The sequence below is a fragment of the Bacillus rossius genome, chromosome 2 (assembly GCF_032445375.1).
Source record: "Bacillus rossius redtenbacheri isolate Brsri chromosome 2, Brsri_v3, whole genome shotgun sequence".
Classification (NCBI taxonomy): domain Eukaryota; kingdom Metazoa; phylum Arthropoda; class Insecta; order Phasmatodea; family Bacillidae; genus Bacillus; species Bacillus rossius.
The window spans coordinates 89,323,849-89,340,345 of NC_086331.1; the positions used below are offsets into that span (position 1 = coordinate 89,323,849).

General features: G+C 36.2%; 1 protein-coding gene across 7 annotated transcripts; it reads left to right on the forward strand.

Moving 5' to 3' along the window:
- Positions 1-6,848: 6,848 nt before the first annotated feature.
- On the forward strand, positions 6,849-15,961 carry LOC134529445 (piggyBac transposable element-derived protein 4-like). Of its 7 annotated transcripts, none has more exons than XM_063363548.1 (3): positions 6,849-13,226; positions 13,650-13,850; positions 13,939-15,961. In XM_063363548.1, exon 3 carries the CDS (start codon positions 14,468-14,470, stop codon positions 15,665-15,667), a length of 1,200 nt encoding a protein of 399 aa, XP_063219618.1. In that variant the 5' UTR covers positions 6,849-13,226; positions 13,650-13,850; positions 13,939-14,467; the 3' UTR covers positions 15,668-15,961. The 7 variants fall into 7 exon arrangements, with proteins under 7 accessions (XP_063219618.1, XP_063219616.1, XP_063219617.1 ...); XM_063363547.1 differs by having other exon boundaries at positions 6,967-7,149; positions 9,672-13,850; XM_063363549.1 differs by having other exon boundaries at positions 6,967-7,149.
- Positions 15,962-16,497: the final 536 nt, after the last annotated feature.

The following is a 16,497-nucleotide window of genomic DNA, read 5'->3' on the forward strand; positions in this document are numbered from 1 at the left end:
AAAACGAATAAGACCATATTCTAGGACCATACTATTTTAAAAAGACAGTACTTGTCATTTGTTTTGTTTCAAATAATGATCAGCTGTTAGTTCGACGAAATCCTCAATGTCTTATTGAAATATGCGTAAACTAGATTGCTTCTAAGAGACACTTACTGGTGTACAATTTCTTCGTTTCCGATTTCTACAATTCTTGCGAATGTATAGGTTAAATAGTCAGAAGAAACTTTTTTTTTAATGCACAGCTCTAGGTCGCTATTAAACCTTTAGCGACGGACGCTGAGTGCGTAGTTCGCGACCTTGTGGCCGGGAATGCGGCCGGCCGGCCGGGTCCCCTGTACGGGCCTCTTCCGACTGGAATCCACCTGATAAGCGCGCTCGCTAGTTTTGTACGCTCTTCTTAAAATAAATAACATTTTTACGAGTAATTTTTGATTTTCCAAAGAAAACGTTTTACATGATTATATTGTACATGCTACTATTACATTATTATTTAGTGAATCGGCAGCAGCGCACAAACATTATTAGAATTCGCATAGATTTTCTTTGAATATTTACTGCGGTTTCTTAGCTGAGGTGTACTTGCAGAATAATAACTTGGTACTTCTTGAAATAAACCTGGCTACTTGTCAAAATAAACCTTGGTTTGTAACGAAATAAACTCTTTCTTTGCAGTGTTTTAGTTTTGATTACAAACAGTCAATATTTATGTAGAATTAAAAACAAAATATTTTTATTTTTAACTTACGAATCTGTTCCGCAGAATGAACAAAGCAGTTGTTATTTTTTTTATATTTGAAAACATTTTACACGTATATATAGTTCATGTTATTTATGAATCTGCTGACGGGAATACATATTTCATTTTTTTTTATTAGCAAACCATAAGAATAACAAAGATACTTTGTTTTAAAGCTTTACATAATACTCTCACTTGCATAGTACTCGCATCGCTTACATAAAAACGTAATTGCCACTTGCTTTCTTTAGCTCTGATATTATTACAAACACATATAAACAAAATATTTATAGTTTAAGCATATTATTTACAGCGCACAAAATATTTACATTGCAACCTTTGAGGACAGCTCTGCAAAATTAAACAAAGTATTTTTTGCTGGAATTATTAGTCAACATTGAAATCATTACAATTATTGAATGGACAACACAAATGTCTTTCGCCTTCTTATGCATAGCAAAACAAACAAATTCACACAGTCTTTGCAAAGGATCCCAAAATTCAAAAACTTTTCAAACATAGTTGATCAAAATATTAATTTTTTATGCATCGGCACCAGGGAAAATGTTTTTAACCTCGTGGTACATTGCAAAACAGGGAAATTCACAAAGTGTTTGCTTGCAGGCTTTACAAAAAAATTTCGTTTGCTTTCTTTTCCCATGTTTCTTCTTGCAAACAATACATGTCGCATACTTTGACAACTGTCCTGGAAGATGAAGTCCAGCAGTCAGCCTCTGTGGAGGATCACTACGTCTCCCACCCCCACTTGCTCTTCTTTCAACTTTAAACTTTTCCAGAACTTATTGGATCTAGCATAATTGAAAATTTGCATATGGCACTTTGCCGGAAGACATTTTGTATAGGCAAAATGCATTGAACAGAGACATGTCTATTATGTGGAAGAAAAGCTTTCTGCACCATTTGGTGCATTTCCTGACGCTTTCAACTGTTTTCATGATCATGTCACTTCGGTCAACACTTCCCACTGACTTGTTGTAGTCAATTACAACCGAAGGTTTGAGATGTTTTGCACCTGTTCTGTAGTCCATTTTAGCAGTCTCTTGCATGTCTGCTGAGTGAAAAGTGGACAGCATATAAACATCTCGCTTGTCACACCATTTCAAAGCTAACATAAGGCCTGAAACAGACCTGAATGTCATTTCTCCTTTTTGTAATTTTTCTGCCATTTTTGGCATTTCCTTCCGGTTGTGTCGCACTGTACCGCAAGCATTAGTTGCGCGATTGTACAGCCAACAGAAAAGAGTAGGACTTGTATACCAATTATCACAAAATAATGTGTGCCCATTCTGTAAGTAGGGCTCTACCAGTGTTGCAATAACATCTCCAGACACACCGAGATTGTGTTTTGTAAGATCAGTGTCAGTTCCACAATAAATGAAAAAGTCCAAAATATAATTTGTTTGAACATCACAAATCACAAAAATTTTGATTCCGAAACGACTTCGCTTTGCTGGGATATACTGTTTTATTTTTAAATGTCCTTTGAACAGGAGTGATTCGTCAACACAAAGATTTTCAAATGGGTACAAATGTTCTCTGAAAACCCTGCGAAAAAACCCTAAATGGAACGAAGTTTGAATAAATAATCTGTGGTCTCCACAGTATTGTCATTGAAGTGTAGGAACCTAAGGATTGACAAGTATCTGTCCCGTGAAAGAAGTTGAGAAAAAATCGGAGTTTCCAGAACCGGATTTTTTGACCAGTACTCCGATAAAGCCAACTTTTTTTACTCTGGTCATAATGAGAGACATAGCAACAAAAATAAAAAATTCATTTGGGGTGAATTCTGTCCACTCTTTCTTTGTTCTGTCCGTCAAATCGTCAGCCCTTTGTGTGAAATATTTGTTTATTTCATGACAAATATGAGCCACAATTTGTTCAGTTACAAACAAGGAAAACAAACTGAAAAAACTGTTTGTATCAACATCGCTTTTCAGTCCAGAGTCTGCGGAGGAAAACTTATGTTTTTGTGGGGTGAGATTTCTACAAGACCACAAAAGTTTCCGCTTTGCTTCTGGAGATGTAATTGTTTCTTCATCCCCTTCCTCCCCCTCTGAAGAATCATCAGACAATACAGGGTCAGGTGTTGTTGAGGGGCCGGAAGACGCCGATGGGCCTGAAGATGTCGATGGACCTGACCACGATTGTTGAGTAGAATTTTTTCGTGGTAATGATTCATTTTCCGATTCATCACTACTGACCTCAAAGTCACTGTCTAACAGAAGCTGCAAGGCTTCTTCGGTTGTGTAAAAACGTTTGCTCATTTTAAAGTCCAACCCACAAAAGTAATGCAATAAAACCATCAGGGAAAATTCGTAAAAAAAAAAAACGAATAAATTTCCATTACAAATAATATTTGTCAGCTCACAACGTACTCATACTCACGTTTCAACACTGTGATAACACAAAATAAATTTTCATTATAAGTAATGTAAATAAAATAATTTAGCACCTTATTCACGTGTTTATACGTCTAAAACCACTACAGAAGGAAGCCAGACACGAGAACTAGGCGCGAAAAATATTCGGCAGCGCCGCAGGTCGCCGAGTGAATGCTGATGACATCTAGCTGCAGAAAAATGTACTACTAGTATCCCGACAGCCCGCTAGTTATCACCAAGGTCGGACTTCCACGGCAGTTCACTGTAGCGAAACGGGAAATAGGTAGAGTCGTCAGGACTTCTAGAGCAGTCCACCGGCGGGAAGGCACTGCATCCAGTGGACTTCTGCAGCAGATCACCGTCTGTATGGCCCGACTTTGACCGACTTCTACAGAAGTCAACAGGGGCTAAAGGGTTAAAAGAAACAAAAATTAGGGTTTGTGAGTAGACTATGCTACACCTGTACCCTAACCTTATTCCTAGTGCACAATGAGATATGTCTATTCTCTTGTTTTTAGGGACAGATTTCGGTGTCCTATCTGTTGCCTAAATTTTTTGCATGCACATTGCTCACTTTTTTGTTGATAACATCCAGTTGGTGGACCTACATCTGGTGCCATTAACTCATATATATTCAATTTCGTAAATATCAGGGGATGTAGGTAAAAACTTTGGCGTCTATTCCACTGCCTCGCGGATTGGTTTTGAATGCTAGTGGTTGTGCCTGGCACCAATCAGTAATGTGCACTGATACATAAGACTATCTCAAAAGGGGGAAGGGGTATTGGCCACATGGCTGAAGGCAGTGGTAAGTCAGCAGAGTTGACTTCTTATGCCCTTACTGGCCATCTCAGATGCCACACACACAGTACCGGTAATTAGTAACTACGGGAACGCTCAGAACATAAGGAAATAAACTATGGAATACACTAGCAGGATTTATTTGACAAACCACCCTCGAACATGGTGCTGCCCAAGTAGCTGACCTGTCCTATGCATGAGAGAAGCTCGTCTGGCGTACGTTGATATCTGCAACACATTCGGAAGTTTTAGCTCGAGGAAAATTCGCAAGGGTTCGCATAGTCTGGATGACCCAGAAACAGAATAGCCGCACACACTCACCCCGTGCCACACAGGGCGATGATGAAAACACGAAAGACTCAACTTGAGTTGAAAAAAGGATTAATACAATGAACAAAAGCAATAAACCCTAGCAATAAACAAAAGAAACACATAAACCACAAGATGCATTCGATGGAAGTGCTGGGGATTAGACTAAGTGACTGGCTTTGATTAAGTCGTTTGAAACTACTGGTGAGTGGATGGGAGACGATTTTAATGCTTAATGCTGGCAAAGGCTCCATGGGTCCCAGCATGTGCGTCCCTCCCGAAGAGCTGGGTCCTACTCCGAGGCCGCGGGCCACTCGCAATTACCCGGACTGTTCCCACATGTCAAAACCGAATGACCGGACAGGTTAACTAGTTTGGCGTAATTGAACAATAAACAATGTTACCCGACAAAACAAACCTGCCACTGTTTTAAAATGGTTACCGTAAATTGTTACAGAAGTTATACCCATAAAATCGGTGGAGCTTTTGCCCATCCTGCATTGATAGCACCCTCTCACATCTATCGATATATCGTTGCGGCGCAGGCCAGTCGGCGCACTGCACTGCACACGTCCGCCTTTCCCCTAGGGTTCGACATCATGGCAATAAGCAGTAATGGCCTAAGTGAACGGAGGGAGCCCCAACAAGTGTTGTAAACTTAATGATGCAATTTCTAAAGAAGAAAGCAAATTTGAAAGCACATTCTAAAACAAGGTAGCATATTTTGGAAGGAAATTCAATTAAAAAAAACACATATACAAGTACATTGACACAAACGAATCACATCTGGAAGCACATTCACAAAAAGGAAGCACATTGGGAAGAATGTTCAACAAAAATGAAGCATGATTGACAAAAAAGAAGCAAATTTGGAAGTACATTCGAAAAAAGGAAGCACATTCAGAAGAAAATTCAAAATGGTGTTGTCTGTAAAGTCGGTTTACGGACGATAATTTTATGTGATAACATTATAAGAAAACATTGATGAAAATTTGCATACTTTTATGAATTGAATTGAATTTATTATCACTGAATTATCATTATTTTGTATAATGCAAAAGAGGATGAGTTAATTGAAAATTACAATTCTTTTAATTGAATACTAAATAAAAGCAGTTGACTTTTTATACGATCGTTTATATGAATGTTTTAGTCAAAATTGTAACATAACCTATTATTACTGCACTCGCCGACCGATGCTACTTTTTTATAATAATCAAAGAACAAAAATATGACATTATATCGCTAATCAAATTCTTATAATGCATGAATTAATTACCTTTTTTTGCCGCAATTGTTGTTGTAATAAACAATGGAAACCACATTAACTTTTCACTTCACTTTATAAACAGTTGACAAAACTGTTCATGTGTAGGTGGTTTGCTGCCACTGTCTCTCTTCTGCTCGGACGCATCAGCCGATGGAGTGTAAGATAGATAGATGCGTCACAAGCTGATAGTGCGTCTGTATCGCTTATTCCACGCTCTCGCTTGCATGCTCGGCTCAGGCAGAACATGACAATGAGTCATGCTTTTTCGTGCGAGCAGCCGGCGTTCATCGATTTATAAGACGTTATCACATGAAAAACGACATACTCACTGCACACACATTCATCAAAAAGGAAACACAATGGACACATCTGTCAAAAGGAACACACACTGGACACACAATCGTCAGAAAGGTCACACACTGGACACACACAGTCATCAAAAAGGACATACACTGAAAACATTTTTGTAAAAAACACACACTGGACAAATGTTCAATATACAAGACACACACTGGACACAAAATTGTCAAAAAGAATACACACTGGACACACACTCGTCATAAAGGATACCTACAGACTACACACATTCGTCAAAAAGGACATGCATTCGACGAAAAAGGTAACACAATGGCCGTACACTAACAAATAAAAGTATTTTGGAACCACATTCGACAAAAGGAAGCAAATTTCGAAACAAATTCAAAAAAGGAAACATAATTTGAAGTATTTTTGATAAAAAGGAGGCACATTTGGTAGCACATTCGACAAAAAAGGACATTTGGAAGCATGTTAAAAAACGAAAAGGATACATGTTTGGTCTAAAATTTAACTTGGTAAGATACAATCGCATGATACGGTAGGATACAATCCCATCAGTAGGGTATGATACTACAGAATTGACTACACACATTTATAGAAAAAGGCATACATTTGACGTCGTTCGGCCGAAGGCCACCCCAAAGCCCGACCTGCAACCGCCAGTATCCGACCCCGCTAATGGAACGCACCCCTAGCAATGGCCCACCCGAGTCAGGCGAGCCCCTGAGGACCCGGTAGAACCAAGGGCCATGTCTTAATTAATCAACCACTTCGACCCCAGTTCATTAGAAATAAAACACAATTTAATAGTAATGCCACTTTTTATTAAAAACCCCGCCCAAGGAAAGTGCGACCCAGGAGTGCCCGGGTCACTCACATGTAAAATTACGTTAATACATTTGTGAGTGTCTCCCTTGCGGCCTTCAGCCTAAATTAATTAGAGTATTGTGTAATGTAAATATTACCTCCTCGTTTTTTGTGTATAACTTGCCACTGGAGCAGTCAACAAGTGACGAACAGTCTCTGGTGTGACTATTATTATTTAAACTTAATTTATGTAAATTTGTTAGAGAGTATCTGCCAATTAGATTAATCATTAATAATTAATGTACGAATTTAGAGCCACTCTCAGTTTCTTGTTATTAAAATAATTTCCGAATAACAGAACTTTCGAAACTTTGGCGTGAGAGAACACTGAGACCTTCCCTCGCGCCAAGGGCAAACGCCAGTACTGAGCGACTCGCGGACCGGGGTGGACGTGCGTTCCACAGGGAGTCATCACCCTTTGTCTCCTCTGAACATTCTTGCTGGTAACTATAGTCATTTAAACCAAATCTTTTTTCGTTGCATAACCTCCCTGTGCATCCTCGATCCTTTTTACGGTGTAGGGCCTAAACCAGCCGCTTAACTATAAACTCCCGCACTATACATTATGCGGGGCAGTTCACCATACAGCACGGGCTGACTCCCGCTACCAGTGACATTTTGTTAAACGTCGAGTGCACAGGCACCGAGCACAACTACACATAGAACTTGCATCTAATTTAACTGCGGGCAGTGGTCCACACAGGTGGACCCGGGTACCGCCACATTAGCAATTTTCGGGATTGGCCATCTCCAATCAACCTTTCCCCTAACCTCGACTGGCGTGAAGGTTTAAATTAGTGACAGTGCGTCAGAGCACTCGGTGTTAATTCAATGTAATTTCGTAGGGTAATAGAATGAGCCTCACGCATATTTCCAGGCTTCGATACCAGTTAATCTTTGTCTGATGAGAGCTTCTGGCAAGCTTTTAGTGTCATGGTGTACTAACTCTTTAATAAACGTGTCTTCGATTTAGCTAATTTTGACGGTGTAATATATGTAGTGGCAATCTAACCTAGTAATAACTTTGTCAAACTTTAAGGAGCTGCTGTGACTCTAGTATGAATGTACATCGTGTAAGTGTAAACAGTAATTGTAACTGTTCGAACCGATTAAACGTCCACTCTGCACACTCCGTGCGCGACGTGTCACTGACAGTACAAAATCCGAATTTGTGTGTGTTATTGTGTTGAGTCTCCCTAACCCAGCCAGGAATCAGTGTGTTATGCTGCACAGGGCCTGTGACGTGTTAATAGCCAGGGATCCCTCCAACCGCAACCATCGCCGACGGTCCTAGAGGGCCATGCAGGGGCAACGCACCCACAGAACCCAACTTTGGTTAGACACAGAGCTAGCCTGGCGCCCTCCCGGACACATTTTCATTAAGAGCCAGTTTTCCCGCTAGGACTCAAGCCCGGTCTCGAACACGAGAACCCGGACGACGGCACATTTACACATACATTCATCTCAGTAGTATACAATTACATCAGTAGTATACGATCAAATATATAATAGGCTACAATGACTCAATCTGCATTTTGCTCCATTTGCATTTGGCTCCATCTGCATTTGACTCTAGTAAACTTTCCTATCAATATGATACAATCGGCAGGATATGGTAGAATACGATCCCATCAGAAGAGCATGATCGACAGGATACAATAGGATAAGATTCCATCAGTAGTATACAATCTACAGAATAAGGTAGGTTATGATAGAATCCAGCTGCATCTAACTACAATGGTGCTATCTGCATTTGGCTACAACAGTTTTTGACTGCAATGACATTTAGCAACGAGGCTAAGTCAATGAGGCTACAAGGCTACGAGGCTACAAAGCTACTAGTTTACGAGGCTACATGTTTACAATGCTACAAATGCTACAACAGCAGCAGAAGGAGTTAATTTATCTTTATCTCATGCAAAAAAAAAAAGTAGTTCCGCTTCTTACCAACAGTTGTCGCCACTTGCCGTGTTGTACAGTCAGGAAGTCTTTCATGTGGGGTGTAGGATGCTCACTCACGATCACAAGAAAACGAAGGCTTCGATAGAACTCAATGAGAAGTGAAATCGTCTTGAATTATAATGTTTATCTGTGGTTTCAAGGCATAGTAATCGACTGAGTAACAAATCTTTTATTTTATTGTTGCACATGCAGTCACACTTTCATGTGGGATGCAGGATGCTCACTCACAATCGCAAGAGAAAAAAATCTTCACTAGGCATCAAGGGGAAGAGAAATCGCCTTGCATGATAGTGTTTCTGATATGTTTTAAGACTAAGTAATAAACTGAGTAATGAAATTTTTGTTTGAATAACAAATAATAATAATATATTTTAAATACTGATTCGGTAACAGGAAAGCGGCCATCAAACAAAAACTCTGAATACAATTGCATATCTCAAGATCAGTGAATCACAAAAAAATAATTACATTAAAAATAATTTCAAAACAATTTCTGTCAGTAGATAGAAAAAGGTGCTATATCGTCGGTCTAATTAGCAAACCTCGTAACTCCACTTTTTGTCAAAAATTGGTTTTTGGTACTACTATATACTCAGTTATGTGTTATATTACAATTCCAAAGATCATAACAATAAACAATCCCTATGGGCTACAATCCTATTTTCAGAAAACCTCTTATCTCCAGCTGTCGATTTCCTGCATATTAGCATACCTCGTAACTCCATTTTGTTAGTTAACAAACACAGTGTTATTGTTGGACTGTCTATTAATTGTTTTTAAAATAATATTCTAGTTGTTTCGATATTGTTTGTACGTATGGACAGGTACATTTTATTATTATCTCACACTTTACCTATTGTCCATCGGTTATTTATGCATACAAAACACTTATTGCAATAAATTATAATTTTCAAACTTTTGTAATACAGGCCATAATATCAAATGTTTTGGAGGTAATGTCTAAACTATTTTATACGATTTAGCTATCCATTCTTCATTTCAGAATGTCAAGAGCCAAGAATGATTTCGGCATGGATCTCATGAGTACCCCTTGTAGAACATCATACATTCTTTACGATATTGGCACTTTCATTGTTTTCTTTTACTGTTTTCGATTTGAAAGCCAAAGATGGCTTCTGTTATCTGTGGAACGAGACTGAGAGGGGCCTTGGTTCAAATGAGTTTGCTACAATAATTTGCAACTTCATCTTGTCGCAACTACCTTTGAGGAACGATGCCGGCAAATTGATACTGTATAGTGATGGTTGCTGCTATCAGAACAGAAATGTGACTCTCGCCAATGCACTCTTACAGATATCGGTGACAAAGTGTGTAACGATAGAGCAAAATTTTCTGGAGGTCGGACACACACAAATGGAGGCAGACTCCATGCACTCGAAGATAGAAAATAAGCTGAAAAACAAGAAGATTAATGTTCCAGCTGACTACATTGCAACTTGCAGGGAAGCACATAGAAATCTACGTCCATATGAAGTTCATTATTTGACTCACAGTTTTTATAAAAAATTTGATCATGCTCATCCATGTGTTACCGACATCAGAGCCTTGAAGTACACTCCAGATGGGGTTATTTCCTACAAGTTGGGTTTCACAGAAGAGTGGAAGAACTTGCCTATTCGCAAAAAGAACATTACTGCTAAGCCATTTGATAGTTTGCCAGCACTGTACACTGAGAGGCTGAACATAAAGAAAACTAAATACGACCATTTGCAGTCCCTGAAAACAACTCTGGAGTCAGACTATCACTTATTTTATGATAGCCTTCCTTTTCAAAACTGAAGCATTTATTTTCTGAGGGGTATTTTTTTTTTTTTTTCCAATTTGTTGGAGTAATATGTATTGCCTCATTTATCAGTATTTAAAAGCTAGTTTTATCTTGATGTTCTTTCAAACGAATTCATAGTCAATGTTGATTTTATGTACTATACAATATTGCTGTTGTGTATTGTATACTGTCCTTACTGTTCAATATCGGAAATAACCCTTGTATTGTTAGAGATACTTTTTTATAATACACGAATAAATTTGGTGCTATAACTATTCATCTCAAAATTGTTCTAATATCAATATTAAGTTTACGCCAATAAGAAGATTTATATCTTATCAAACCTCGTATCTCCATATTTAGTTTGAATTTATGATTGTAAAACCTCGTAACTCCATTAAAAAAAAGGTTTAATAATTAAAAACTGACACAGAGTTTATTGACAAACGTCAGGGGGTGTTTTAACTTTTATGTGATGAATTAAACACATATTAAGTACAAACAAAAAAGTTATTCAGTTTTTTGCTTCTCTTGTAAAATTTGTCTTTAGGGAGTTACGAGGTTTGCTAATTAGACCGACGATATGCCTAATTTTATTCTTAAGGGACTACGATTATGAGGTGGTATCTTGTGGTGGCATGTCAGTCGTAAGTAATCGGCCATTTTTGGGTGATTTCACTGCTCGCGTTTTATGATTAGGATCTCGATGATTATTTTAGACGAATCTACATCCGCCATATTGGAATTAACAATTTTTGAAAATCTGTAATCATTTAGCTAGAAATTCGAGAAAAATTTTTAATTCTCTTATTAAAATTAATATTGATTCTATTGATTTGTGTCCTTGCTTAATACAAAAAAATATGTAAAATAAAACTTACTAAAAATATTCTTGAAAAAACTTAACAGAGGCATACATTCCTCATCTAACAGCCTCCAATCGATTCGCTCGATTCCTGTCCTTGAATCGATACTTGGTTAATGCAAAATGTTTATTTTAGAAAAAATGTATTCAATGAAATTACCCACCTTACCCAATGCAGAAAAAATAAAAGTGAATTTAATCGATACTTCTAAAAAATTTACATTTTCAAGCATTAAAAAACAAAATTACAAATAAAAGATTTATTATGTAACTTCTCCAAAAAAACTAGATTTCTGCAATTTTATTAGAAGGCGATGCAAGACCTTTACATGCCTTGGCACGTGTTTTACAGGACAATTCGATGCAATAGCTGATTAAACCTTTATAGCTTTGTGGTTGCCTCAAACAACCACATAACACTGCTTTGGTAATACCCAGGGTCTCCAGATTGAGTTTTCAAAATTTCCCCAAAATGATAGAGATTTCCCCAAAAATCTTTAATCTACCTTATCTACCTATTCCTTTAAAATATTATTTATTATCAGTGTTGGCCGCTTAAAGGTGTGGTATTATATGTTCAGAGCTGTAAAACTATTGTACGTATCAAGAATCAAAGTATATAATTTAATTTTTTTATATATAAATAAAAAAAATTTGTCTAACCAGAAAAATAAAAAAAAATAATAAAACCTGCTGCACGGGCGTCACTTGATTTTTTATGATTTTGTTTTTTTCGTTCTATTGATTTACCGATCACGATGGTTTTTTTTTATTGTATACAAGAGAGCTAATTTGTGGTTTAATGACTGACTAAAGTAAAATTACAGCAGCATAATTTTATTTATTAATTTTTGATAATATTGAGTACCTATATACCAACACAAAATATACATTTTCTCTGTCATAAATATTACAGTAGATTGACCTATTATAGTAAAAAGATTGTGTTACATAGTACAATTAACGAATGAAATTAAGTGAAATCTACTATACATAACTATTTTACTAATGTAAACACTATATATCATTTATACTGGAATAAAACAATAATGTCAGTACAACCATACTTATGCCAAAAGAAACATGACACCGGCATCGTTATGATTATTATATACATCCTCTGACTTAAACTTGGCAAGCCTTTTAGTGCTTAGCTCAAATTTTTTACAGCCTTCGTTTCTCAAACTGTACCGCACTTTAATTATGTGATCTGCTGTGCTTGTATGCATTCTATTTCTCAATTTGTTTTTCACCATATTCATTGAATGCTCTCTCCACACTATCATTCGAGAACACCAATACCTATCAACTTATTCAAATCAAGGCCATCTGTATCTAGCTGCTTTTTAAATGCATTCAATAAAGTGAGTGTTTAAAAAACTAAACATGTTTTGTTTGAATAAAGGATTAGAGATGGCATTAGAAGTAATACTAGGCAGGCAGATTAAATACTTCCCCATTTTTCCCCGTTACCGAAATATTTTTCCCCAAAAATTTCCCCAAGGATCTAGTTTCCCCAAAATTTCCCCCCAAAAAATAATTTTCCCCAATATGGGAAAAAAAAACCCAATCTGGAGACACTGGTAATACCTTCATTTTATGAGATGAAATTCCACAGAGGTTTTGTGGGTACCTCAGATGACCACACCTAGAATCAGTATTTTTTTCTTGTTAAGGGCCATAGAGTGTATACTCAAGCAGAAAGTGTTTTGTGTTTTCCATTCTGGTAAAAAAATTCTAGCTATCACAGTACTAGCACTGATGGAAATACAAAAATTTCACTTTGTGGTTAGCTGGGAAGACCACAAGTCCCTACTCGCACCACTGTTTTTTGCTTTGTGTAACAAGCTGCTAGTTTTAACTAAAGATTTTCAAGAACAGAAAATACATACATTGTGGAAAAATTGGTTAGTACACTTATTAAATGTTTGTAATTTTAAGGATATAGTCAATTATGCAAAACATGTTCTTTAAAAATCATAAAAATTCATTTTATTGGGCCTTGCAGGCTAACCCCCAGGCTCTTAACAGTCTTTTTGTTTTTTGTATGGCTTATTAACATACCTTTGGCATAGCTTTGTGTTAATAATATATTCACAGCATATCTAAAAATAACTTTTAATGTATTTTACAACATATTTTTTTTTAGCAAAGATGTTATTGTGAGAAATACTGGCGAGATCAATTCTCGCAGAAATACTTTTATTATTTAAATACATTATAATTAGTACTAAAGATATTCTAAAATGGTTTGTCATCTGTTGCAGTTAGAAATGTTATTATATTTATATAATTTAGGTGTTAATTTCCTGTGACATTAATTATTCAAGGGAAATGGCATCGTTTACGATACCAGTGTCAGAGCTGGAAGGCCTGACAGTAGAAGAAATATACCAAAGATTTGATCTTCTAACTGAAGATCAGGCTCTTAACTCAGAAGATGGTGGGGACAGCGATGATGGCGATGCTGGCGATGCTATTCCTGTTGGAGCAGCTTTTAGTCCAGCCCCAGCAGCAAAGCACCCAAAAAGGTAACATGAAGAATGTATCTAAGGTGAAAAGAATGCAATAATATGTTAACTATATAGCCTTCGATTATCATAATTTTACTTCTGACAGAGAAAATTTGCCGTCAACAGTTACGAGCCCAGGAACACCAACAGGAACCCCAAACATCGACGATGAACTTGATGGTTCGCCTGACAATGTACATGACACACCAGACATTGTCCCGCGTATCATTGCAGAGGAAGGTGGTACAGAAGATGTCACGGGTGAAGGGCAAGAGGATGAAGAAACTAGTTCCTTTGAACCAATTTGGATCAAAGGTTCAGATGCACAATGTAAAAACATTAAGTAAAAATTTGAAAAAAGTAATTTTAAAGCATATTTTGGGGCAAAAGTTGACTTCAGCACGAGCATTGTGTCCCAAATTTTTTTCTTATTCTTTAATTTACAAATTGCACAATTGATTGTGGAACAAACAACTCTGTATGCTTCACAGAAAGGGCAAGTTTTAAACATATCGATGGCTGAATTGAATGCATTTATAGGTATTCTCATAATAATGGGTTTCAACAAACTGCCATCACTGTGTTTGTATTAGTCGTCAAATCCAAATTTTACAAATGACAGAATTTCAAAAATAATGACTTTGAAAAGATTCCTGTTTATTTTAAGAATGCTTCATCTCAATGATAATACCAAAATGCCTGAACGCTCCAGTCTGAATTTTGACAAACTTTTTAAAGTACGGCCAATCTTAAATCATTTTAATGCAGTTTTCAGACAGGTTTTTAGCCCAAGTAGATTTTTATCTATAGATGAGAGCATGATTGCATGTAAAGGAAGGTCGTCATTCAAGCAATATCTGCCTCTCAAACCAATTAAACGAGGTTTTAAAATTTGGGGAATTTTCTGCTCAGTTACTGGATATATGATAGGGTATGACTTTTATGCAGGCAAAACAGCAACTAGAGAGGGACCTTTGGGCGAGAGTGTAGTTCTAGGATTGGTGCGAGGATATGAGAATTTAGGATATTGTATTTTCTTTGATCGTTTCTTTTCTAGTTTCAGTCTCGTGAAGAAACTTTTATTGAAGGGATGTTTCAATTGTTCCACAATTCTGCAAACAAAAAAGTTTTTCCCCAAAGACTTATTTAAAAATGACAAAAACCTAACTTTGGGAGAATATGATTATGTAAGCACCAGAGATATGGGATTAGTAAAATGGAAAGATAGGGGAACAAAGTCAGTTTGTATAGTAAGTTCAATGGACGATCCATCTGAAACCTGTTCTATTTCGAGGAAAAACATACATGGTCAGAAATATCAATTACTTTGTCCTGTGGCTGTGGCATTGTATAATAAGTATATGGGAGGTGTTGATTTATTTGATCAGTTAACATCATATTACAATATTCAGTGGAAATCAAGATGTTGGTGGGTTAAAGTTTTTTATTACTTGATTGATGCTGCTGTTGTCAATTCATACATACTCTATAAATTAGAGATGAATAAACTACAAAAAAAAACAGTAACACATTTGATGTTTCGGAGTCAGCTTGCAGATCAGTTAATAGGAGAATTTTGCAGCAGAGTTACAAAAAAGAAAAATGTTGTCATCACAAAAAAAAAGTTTAATTTAAGTCCAATCGTAACAGTTCCTAATACAGAAGGACATTTGCCAATTAAAGGTACATCAAGATGTGCCAATTGTAGCACTAGGAATAAACCTGTTCAAAGTAATTTGGTTTGTAAAATGTGTGATGTTGCATTGTGCAAAGTCCCATGTTTCCAACAGTTCCACGAAAACATGGGCAAAGCCACAGCTTCAAAATTGAATTAAATTCCTTTATTTTGTTTTGTTAAATTTAAAAAAAATTACATTTAATATAAACTATTAGTTTTAACTGAGTTGTATTTTTTAATGTGTCTTTGTATTTTCAATGCCGTACCTACTTGATGTAAGTACTTAAATACCATGCAATTTTAAGATTTATCATACAATGATATTTTTTAAGGTTTATTGATAAGTTTCAAATATAGTTATTTTTAATAATCTATATGCACAAATATTTTGTAAAATCATTATATTGATTTTTTAGTGTTTTTTTTTTCTCTTTATATATAGCTTATATATTGTTTAAATAGTTAAGAAAAAATTTATATTGCTTAGTTGTGATTCTTCATGTAATTGTGTATTGACGTGCTAATGTCAAGAAATGTTATATAATACATTTTTTAAGCCCTTGCTAGTATTATAAAGAAATTTAACTTGTAAAATCTATCTCACTACAAAATATAACTTTTACATAAATACATTTTGTATACATTATTGAAATAAAAAAAAGAAACATAACGCAATGATCATTATAGCATTTTTACTAGGTACCAATGAACTACTATGTGGTTACCTGGACCAACCACAAATCTATTACAACATTCGTATTCAAGAATGCAAGTCGCCGACAATAAGGTATTGTGGTTGCCTGTGCTAACCACCACAAAATTCTATTTTCCAAAGACTACGTGAGGTCAAATTATTTTCAAACTTCAGAATCATATATAAAATCATGTAAGGAAATCGACTAAAATAATCGAAAATCCTAACCAAACAAAAAAATTTATAATTTTTCGGAGTAAAACAAGTGTGGTCAACGCAGGTAACCACAAAAC